Source organism: Malus sylvestris, chromosome 3 (assembly GCF_916048215.2).
Source record: "Malus sylvestris chromosome 3, drMalSylv7.2, whole genome shotgun sequence".
Classification (NCBI taxonomy): Eukaryota; Viridiplantae; Streptophyta; class Magnoliopsida; order Rosales; family Rosaceae; genus Malus; species Malus sylvestris.
Genome location: NC_062262.1, coordinates 26387279 through 26397503, shown reverse-complemented (window position 1 = coordinate 26397503; position 10225 = coordinate 26387279). Strand labels below are relative to the sequence as shown.

The 10225-nt window shown below is 35.8% G+C and overlaps 1 protein-coding gene across 2 annotated transcripts; it reads left to right on the top strand.

Moving 5' to 3' along the window:
* Window positions 1-937: 937 nt before the first annotated feature.
* LOC126616779 (serine/arginine-rich splicing factor SR45a-like) lies at window positions 938-4660 on the top strand. Of its 2 annotated transcripts, XM_050284890.1 has the most exons (5): window positions 938-1520; window positions 1970-2078; window positions 2331-3377; window positions 3860-4090; window positions 4283-4660. In XM_050284890.1, the coding sequence occupies exons 3-5, from the start codon at window positions 2356-2358 to the stop codon at window positions 4410-4412; spliced, it is 1383 nt and encodes a 460-aa protein (XP_050140847.1). In that variant the 5' UTR covers window positions 938-1520; window positions 1970-2078; window positions 2331-2355; the 3' UTR covers window positions 4413-4660. The 2 variants fall into 2 exon arrangements, with proteins under 2 accessions (XP_050140847.1, XP_050140846.1); XM_050284889.1 differs by lacking the exon at window positions 1970-2078 and having other exon boundaries at window positions 1023-1520.
* Window positions 4661-10225: the final 5565 nt, after the last annotated feature.

Below are 10225 nucleotides of genomic sequence, written 5' to 3'. Positions count from 1 at the left end.
CATCTCATATCATACCTGACTTGATCGTCGGAGTGCCTACATCGGGAACCACCATCTCGGGAGCTCAGTTTCACGACCCTTTGTTTGTCTTTGTCTTTACAAATCCTCATTCAACCTTGCGTAGAATTGGGTCCAACAGTTTGGTGATTTCATTTTGAGGCTAACCTATATTCCCCTACAAACACTCTACCCATACACATGGCAGATCATACTAACCCATTAATGGCTACCAGCGCAAATATGGATGCTACATTCATCGAGGCAGGAGAACTACTCTAGGAATCTCGTCCTAGAATCCCAACACGGTGGAGAATCCTCTTTCCCAAACTATGGTGCTCCTAGATCCCATTCAAGGAATGCTGGAAAAGTTGAGCAGCAACATAGAAAGCCTTTGACGCAACCACGCGTCCTCCTCTCTTGACACTCAGAAGCAGATGTTGGTAGTGTAATTTGCGCAAGTCTACGATGCAAAAACCGTATTCGAATCCTAATTTGGTTTCGCAAAAAAATATGATGGTGTTTCTCAACATGGTTTTGTTAGTGTGGGAGTGAGAGAGGATGGATGAGAGATATGAGGAAGAATAGGGGCAGAAACGACGTTGTAGGGTATGGAATCAAAGACCAACAACGGTGATTGTTGAAGCTGGGAATGCTGAACAACGTCGGGGTGAGGTAGGCGACGACGTCCTTCCAGTTTGTATGATGTGTTGATTTAATGGTTTAAGGTCATTTTGGATATCTGAATGTTTCATTAAAGGTCTCCGTGCCTTTTGAAAATTAGGTTTACGCAGAAGTTATGGAAGCACCAAAAGCCAATTTTTTTAAAGCTAACCGTTGCTGCTTTGGTTTTTTGTCTTTTGTCTTTTTTCACCCCAAAATTGTGAAAAAAAAGAAGATTTGATTTTGGATGTTTATCAAACACAAAAAACTAAGAACCTTTTTTTATACCGGTTTTTTTTTTTTTTTAAATTAAAGCAGTACCAAACTGGTACTTATAAGCCATTAGTTTCCACACGAAATTGACTAATATGCGTACCAAACACTCGTACAAAATTTGGGCGCGATCAACTTCATACCTTGACGGCTTGATGAACTAATGAAAAATCTAAACCCTCAAAAAATCATCCCCGGAGCCCAACAGACCTTCTAAAAAGTTGTAAAAGAAATAAATGTTTTTGGGAACAAGATGGTATTCTCCTTGGATCTCTATTTATTTTAATTCTATTACAACCCGAATTTGAATGAGCCCCGAACCGAACCAAGCTCGATTCAAATTCGAGCTACAGCCCATTCTGATACCTACATAAGCCCATAAAAGCCCACGAAACCCGAAATGGACTCCAAAACAAGTTTTTAGACGGAATTGATTACGCTCCATAGATCCGACGGAAATCATAAACTTCCTTTCTTCTTCCCGTATTCTTGTTCCAGCCATTAACGACCAGTCTGAAGCTCAATCTCTTATCTTTGGACGCTCTTCCGAAACCAAATTTCCCATCAAAAAAATAAATCTGTAAAAGGTACGTAATTCGAACTCTTATACCATGAGCGATGCTTGATTTTTTGGAATCTTCCCATCGAATTAGATTTGTATTCGTAATATTTAGCATAGTGTGAGTAGTGTGTAGCAGTGTGGGTGTGATTTTCTCTCGAAATTTAAAGGGTATTTGTTTCTTAATGTTTGTAGAGAATTAAAATTTGACATTTAGAAATTGGAATGCTGTTTTGTTCTTGGTACTCATGGGACAAGCTGTTAATTAAATTAAAGCTTTAGTTTTTAGGGTTTTTTAGGGTGGCCATAGCTGCATTACACAAATTTGAGATGGTATGGGTAATTGGGTACCTTAGCCCTGGGGCTTAAATTGAAAGCAAGTTGCTTTCATCTGTTTATTTTTTATTTTATCGTTATTATTTTGGTTTTGTGATTATTTTGGTGTCACTTGTAATGGGTTGTTTTGGGCTCCCGTAGAATGATGTGAGAAGGTTACATTGTGGAGCTTGGCTATATCTGTGGTATCCATTATCCTCTAGTATGCTGAAAATGGTTTGCTGGTTTCGGAGGTTTGACATCGAAACAGGTTGCAATTTGTCATAGAAATTATTGATTGTTTTGCAGTATAAAGACCAAAGTTGGCATCAATACCGTTGGTTTCATTACATAGATTTCAATAAAAGATACTCATGTATAAGTAATATATGACTAGCAGGCAAACGGAGATCTATGTATGCAATATTGTTCAAAATTTGTATATGGAACTTGAATATGATATCTTTCAGTTGTATGTTCAGGACTCCGTTCTGTTTACTTATTATGATTGAATACATTGCAGGGATATTGGTTCTCTAGGGAGAACAATGGGAGATTTAGATAATTGTGTTAAAGATGATTCAACATTGGCCAGAGAATCGGACCTTAACTTTGCAGTTGATGACGATGAAGAAAACTTTGAAAGAAGAGGTGACTTCGATCAGGATCAGAACCAACATGAGCAACGTAGTTCCCCCTCACTCAATCCGGAATATTCTTACCTTGTGGCAACTGAATCTGGTCATGACAGTGTCGTTGAAACAAAATTTGCCCATGATCCAGAGAGGACTCAGTCTCCATTCAAGGACAATAACCAATACCAAGGTGAGATGGATGAGTTGCATGGAAGTAATTTTCTTAACCCCTCCTCTCATTCTAAGTCGCAAACATTCCATAATGAAACGGGAGCTGAAGATTCTGCTCATTCACAGGAGTCTCCACTAACAGCAAATGCAAACCGGGGAGCTGGAGAGCAGAGCGAATCTGACATGGGTAGGCCAATTGATGCTCCGCATGGTGGGGGAGAGAACAGATTTTATTCAGAGAGATCACAATATGAATATGGTGAACCCAAGAAAGATGACTCCCTAGGTGAGAACAGAAACCCTGGCATATATCATTCTGATCTTCATTCTCCCAAAAGAACTGCCGGAGGATCAGTATCTCCTAAGACAAAGAGACAAATGTCAATTTCACCTGAAGGCTCGCCTTCTCATCAAGGTTCTCAAGCACAAATGTCACATTGCCAGAAAATTTCTTCCCCTGAATTGCATAAAGGAATTTCACTTGATCAATTATCTCCGACCAGGCAAAGTTCTGCTTCAACACAGGGCATTCAGCGCCAGTCCCAGCGTAAGGATAGCTCTTCTCACAAGCATATAACTTCGCCCCCAAGGTCCCACCGCTCACCCCCAAGGTCCCATCGCTCACCACCAAAGTACCGGAGAAGGGATAGATCAGAGTCACGATCACCCATTCGACACAGAGATTCCTATGGTTCCCATAGGGATTACCGTGACCGAACTCGATCACGGTCCCCATATTCAAGAGTCCATCATAGGTCCACAAGGTTAACTTCTATAGTCTCTCCATTATCATATGTTAAAATTCTAACAGTTTCACATGGCAACAACTTTTTTGTAAGATTTGGCTTATCTCTTTCATTTGGTACTCCTATCCTTGAGCCATGACCACCTCAAAAATTGCATTTCTGAATCAACCACTGTTATCTGATTGAATTTTGATAAGAGGATTGTAATCTCTCAAACCTTCATCAACATTTATATATAATAGTAATACCTTAGACTTAACTAGCTTTCTATCATCAATCATGCTTTCTTTATCTCAAATTATACGAAGAATATTCTTGACTTCTAATTCATATGCATTACCATAAAGTTATGATTATGTAAATTGAATAGTCCAAGATTTTTGAGGTAAAATGGATTACTTAATGAGTGGAACTTTCACACTTTGGTTATGTCAAAGATCTCTCTACCCTCCAAAACATATAGTTCGGTTCCTAATGTTTTATCCCTTAATTCATATTAGGGAAAGGCATTCTCCAAGGCGAAGGTCCCCTTTTCCAGAATATCATTCTCCTCACCGATCTCCTAGAAGGAGACCTTGGTCACCACCTCCTAATAGGAAAACTGGATTAGGGAAACCTGGGAGAAATTTATTTGTTGCAGGTTTTAGCTTCGCGACTACAGAGAGAGATCTGGAAAGAAAGTTTTCTAGGTATGGCAGAGTACAACATGTTCGGATCGTTAGAGACAAGAGGTAATTGTGCAGTTTACAGTATACTTGCATATATTGAGGTAGTTGACATGGATACATGATGCGTTCTGTGTCAGTGAAACATCTGCTTTGCTTAGCTATTACCTTGTGCACGCGTTTTCCCTGTGATACATACTTGGTAGAATCTTATTTGAGTTGAGTTTTTATTTTTGTTGCAAATTTGTTTCTTCTAAGGTCGGGAGATTCGCGTGGATTTGGATTTTTGACGCTGGAAACGGATGAAGATGCTGATGCAGCTATCAGAGCTCTAGATGAGACTGAGTGGAATGGTCGGATTATTCTTGTCGAAAAATCCAAAAGTTGAGGGCTTGAGACTCACCTTGATCACAACTAGCCATTGAAATCTTTTTTTCAGTCGTGTAATTTTGTTTTCTGAAGTTAGTACTGCCCACCAGTGTTGTATAAAAAATGAGTACAGATTATATATCACATCATAAGGGGTTCTCTTCATTTTTCTGTATTTATTTGAATGAGTAAATCTCATCAGTCATCTTCTCTGTAAGTTGTTGGGTCTGTCAAAGATTCAAATAATACGTGATGCGTTCTGTGTCAGTGAAACATCTGCTTTGCATATATTGAGGTAGATGACATGGATACGTGATGCGTTCTGTGACATGGATACATAACAAATAATACAAAAAATAAATTTGGGATTCATGCATTATGGTGAATGTATCATGTTATTAAGGCTGATTAAAATATCGAAACTGAAAACGTGTTTTGGAAGCACTTGATTGAGAAACTAGGGAGGCCCTTGATGGTTGTGAAGATCCCTCTCTTCCGTAGTGCAACGTCATGAGCGTGCTAATAACGTGTTGTAGGCCTATTTTAATGAGGGAATGGAGAGAAGATGCATTATAGGGACCAAAAAAGAAAAGAGAGTTGAGAAATTTCTATGGCGTAACTTCTCACCACTTTGTGTCTTTATTTATAATAAGCATAACCAGCTTCCTTGCTCTCATATTTTTTTTTTTAAATTTTTATTCCAAAGCGTTCACATAACTTGTACAAGACAAGGATAATGAAAAATGATGTAATAAAGTCGCATGACAAGCACACAGTTATGTTGAGGGCCTTAGGCTGCTGATCGCTACACAATCCTTGCTTGCAAGCTTCATTCATGTCAGTTTTTGTTGCTTCTAAAAAGTCATATTATGTCATCAAAGCGCAATAATACACCCAACACACTCAATAACTTTTTCCGGACATAATCTATTGCCACATGAAAATGCATGCTATTATTAGCAGTGCACGTGTGGGTGTGCTTACCATCCTAGCCTTATCTACTTTTTTAGTTGATTCTGGCCGTTTTTGCTTCGTCGGTTGGCATGATCCTCCTCACTTACAAAAGTATGAACGACTAGATCCCTGCACATATGTATACGTAACTATTCCTATCACACTTCGTTCATGATATAATTGCACAAGAAAAATGCTAAAGTAGTTGCTCACGTGACTTGTCTTGATGTCTTATTGTGAGCTGATATTAACTAATGCTTGTTCGACTAATCCTAGCAATCCTCATTCATATTTTCAGTATTATTATTTTGTGGATTTTGTTTGTAGTTTTGTGATGCTTATAAGACAAGATCTTTTCCTTCATGTTTGGGCTTCAAAGCATGTGGATGCAAGCACGAGCACACAACACAATCAAAACCAAAAACGCCTAGTTGTGAATGTAAAATTGCATTTCCATTTTCTAGCAAACAAAAGTTTGGTAATCCCTAATGGGGTCCCATACGTACTCATTGATGTCACACGTTTCACGTTTCCAGCTTCTCTTACAAGAATGAGGATCCTCTTCTGATCCTTTTTGTTGAGGTTTCTTGGGATTCTCAAATTCTGTCCGTTTATCGTATATTGTACGTTCAAATACTGTTCATGTTTAATTTAAATAAAAATATTTAAAATAATTTTTGATCGCACGATATCAATAAACAACAATAATTTAAGAATCCCTAAAACCCTCTAAAAAAAAAAAAAAAAAAAGGGAAAGAAGATTCTCATTCCTCTTACAATAACCACGACAAATAGAATACCCATGTGTCCCCTGTCTATAGTATTATCCACTATTTTAGTGGAATTTTTGGGTCCCACAATATGAGTCCCTGTGTTGATCGAACGCGACTTTTGGGAGCCCATGTTGGATGATCTTCACATTCAAACCCTTGATGCACAACATTTCATGATTATGTGAAATTATTAGTGTTTCGAGACACAAGTTAGTATATCACGTGTGGTTTAACAATGATATATGCAGAGGTCTAGTATCATATTATGATAGATATAAAGCTTATAATCTTTAGTGTGGCTAAAATATTTTGTGGTTTAAAGTGCACTAGAATATTAATAGAGTAGCTGAAAGTATGATTTAATTTTTAAATCTCAAATTTTTATTTACTTTGTACTGAATGTCACGTAATATTATAAATTTTCCTCATGTTACAAAGTCATGTAACATTTTCTCATCGGACTTGTTGTTGGACAAATTATTACTATTTGAATCACACGTTTAAGAAAATAATCATTCAAATAAAGAATCAGATTTAATCTAACAGAATAACTATATTCGTAATTTAAGTATATCTTGAGTCCCCATACAGTTTGATAAGAGCACATTTACTCATGTTATATATGAAAAACGATATACTTATCAAGTGTTACTGTAAACTATGTTTTTACTTTAGGTAAGGTAAAATTATCAAGCAATTTATTCAACTAGTACTTGAGTTCACACTCACAACTCAAGATGTTACAAAATCATCCACTCAAATGTTTCCCACCATTTCTTTTTTCACACATTGCTTTCAAAACACTCAAATTTGTGTACACACGTATGAACAACTTATCAAAACTAATTTAAATTATCCACTATACTAACAAAATATTAATGTGATAATATTTTTCTTAATTTTCTTAAGAGATATCAACTTCAAGGCTTTCATTCTAATATGAGAAAAGTATAAAACAAAGACCAAAAGGAACAACAATAATTAATTAGAAAGAAAAAGAAAGTTCCATTGACACTTGATAATTGTTCACCATAGACTATGCAAAAGTATAGTCTCTTTGTAATAATTCAAGTTTTTTTTTTTCCTCGGGAAGTCATTGCGTTTTGTGAAATGATTACAATATTTTTTTTTATTCATAGTTGTTCAATCATTATGACTTTTTATAATTCATGTGCAGAGTTCGATTTATTAAAATGTTTACATTGTAAAATTGGGTTTAAATCATGTTCTCAAAGTAGATCTAACACACACAATCTGAATATTCAAGTGAAAATTTAGATCATGTTGTGTTAGTCAATGCCTGTAAAGTGACGCAAGTTAAAACATACATAAGCGATATGAAACTATAGGTTCAATACTTGGGGCCTACTAAAAAGTTGGGATAACTGGCCTTAAAATGTGATTAAAATCAACCTGCATAAAGAGTATAGTTCACAAAGAGTAGTTCATAATTATTTCACAACAAAACATCCCGAAGGCCACACTTAATGGGTCTCAAACCTCATGGGATCCGTATGATCTTTAGGAAAAGGATTGGATCCTTTTCCATAACCCACCACTTCAGATATAATGAGCACAAAACCACAAACAAAAGTAGCAAGAAAATATAAGTAGTACCGACTCTGAAAAGGAACTTAAAAGAAACAAAAAGTGTAGCGACTACTGGTTTTGTCGCTCTCTGTGTGTGAAATTTGTTAATCAACCATAATCCGAGGTGCTGCGTGACATAGTGTCAATTACATTAGAGACAGACACTTTCGGCACTTTTTAATAATATTGACAATGAGGATGTTGTTATTAATAGTTAACACATATGTAATTGTGTAAATCTCAGGTAGATTGAGTTTAGGATTGTTCTTTATACGAGTGATTCTTTCTTATTAAACTTTGTATTACTTAGAGGGCAAATTTCTCTCTCCTCATGGTTTACTATAAATAAAGGTACTGGCATAGGGGTATACATCCTACAATTTTCCTACGCTTTATTTTCTCCACTCTCTCTATTGCCGCGCTCTCTCTTCCTTTAATAAAATTGATTTCAACATGTTATCAATGCGTTTTTGACGCTACGCTAAAGAATCTGAAAGGTATTTTTTCGTTACAAACCAGTTCACATTTATATTCATGTTCATAATCCAAAACATAAGTACTAATTTTATGCTTAAGTATCCAAAAGAAATTCTAGATGTTTTACTTTTATCCATGCGCAAATGGATTTACTATAAAAGTCCTACAACAAGGATAAGTCTTCCTACATTTCCGGGAGTACGTCGGAGCTGCCTGTTATTCCTCGACGTCTACCGGTTCACCGCTATCAGGTTATGAAGGGGGCGATACATCAAAAACTATGGTAGATATTTTGCAAAACAATAAACATGTTACACGTATTAACAATAAAAAAACATGTTACACGTATCTTTTATTTTTTATTTTTTCCAATAAAAATGTTGCAGCTATCATTTAATAAAATATATCAGCCTATAAATTACTTTTTCTTCTTGTTGGAGGCATAAATTACTTGAATATGAAGAAAGAAAATATGATAATAAATTAGTCAACTCAGACTCCTTAGACTGTACTATATAAATAATGAGAAAGACATAAAACAAAGTTTGATTCAACAGCTCAGTTTAGAGCATCCTCAATGGGGGCTTTATCCTCCATAAGGCTACTACATTTTTAGCCTTAGTGAGAAATTTCATCCCCAATGAGCCGGAAAATGGGGCTACCACTGGTGCTAGTAACTTCCTTTTTGGGGTAGCATAAAATCGGGTTACATCTAGTCCCAAAAAACAGTGGGTCCCACAAAAAATAGCAACCCATGTGAGCAAAATTCTATCACTCTCCCTCCACTTGCGAATACACGTATACTCTCCTTTTATTATTTTTAATTCTTTTTTCTTACTTATTTTTCTTGCAATTTGGCTAATTAATGATTGTTTTAAATTCCATAAGAATTAAATTTTCAAATTGATTTAACGTTTATGGGCATTGATGGGTGAAATTTTCAAATAATTTGTTTCAAAATTATATGATACTAAATTACCAATTGGTGCTAGGTAAATTGTTGTGTTATACGTGAAAATCAAATTATTTCAGAGCATGAAGTGGGGGTTTGTTTCTTTCAATGTATGAGATTGAGATAAGGGAATCTAATCCAACAAACGATTTATAAGTAATGAAATCTAACTTTGCCACAATTTGAACTTTTTAGGTTGAAGGGTTCACAACAACAACGAAGCATTTTCCCACTAAGTGGGGTTGGCTATATAAATCTTAGAACGCGTACTCTAAGTCTTTTCATAGGGTCTCTTCCAAAGTTTTCTCAATTCTTCCTCTACCCCTTCGGCCCTGAACCTCTGTCCTGTAGTCACATCTTCGAACCGGAGTGTCAGCAACTTAAGAAAAACTAACACAAAATAAAAAATAAAAAATCATCACTTAATCAAATTACTACATAAATAAATACATATAGCCCCATATAGAGCCCAAAAGATATAACCCCTCATTGTGAGAGATTCTTTTATAAAGCCCCAAAGATTATTCGAAGCTCTAAATTGGGCTATATCCATCACTTTTCCAGCCCCATATAGAGCAATTCTATATAAAACAATTTCATCACCACATGATTTTTATTTAATTAATATACTATTACCTTTTGTTATTATGGACACTACAAATTTTTTACTACGGACTCTAAATCTTTTATTTAAAAAAGCAGACATATTCGTGGCATCACTTTTTTTACACAATTTTTACACGTTTTTGTGAGGTTCACTTAGTAATATATTTCAACAATTCTAACTGTTTAATTTTTTGGATATTTGCTCAAAGTTTATGTCTATCAAAAATCATCCAAATCTAAAACCATATGACTGTTGGATTAAGGGTTTTAGTTGTTTTGTAGAACCGTATCCGTCCATGTTATTCACTACAAATGCCCGTTTGGTGGGCTGGATGAGACTGGGTTTTAGGGACATGATTGGATTGATAGGGATTTGTAAGACAGTACTTGTAACTCATGTATAAGGATGAGTTGGTAAAATCCATTCCATATATAATTTGTTGGATTATTAAGCAGTCCCTGTGAAGGCTATAGCTACAG

What these genes read in the sequence shown, in the direction of transcription:
- LOC126616779 (XM_050284890.1), top strand. Translation starts at nt 2,356, where the DNA reads ATGGGAGATTTAGATAATTGTGTTAAAGATGATTCAACATTGGCCAGA. An exon ending in GTCCATCATAGGTCCACAAG is followed by an intron (nt 3,378 to 3,859) that starts GTTAACTTCTAT and finishes AATTCATATTAG; the next exon opens with GGAAAGGCATTCTCCAAGGC. An exon ending in CGGATCGTTAGAGACAAGAG is followed by an intron (nt 4,091 to 4,282) that starts GTAATTGTGCAG and finishes GTTTCTTCTAAG; the next exon opens with GTCGGGAGATTCGCGTGGAT.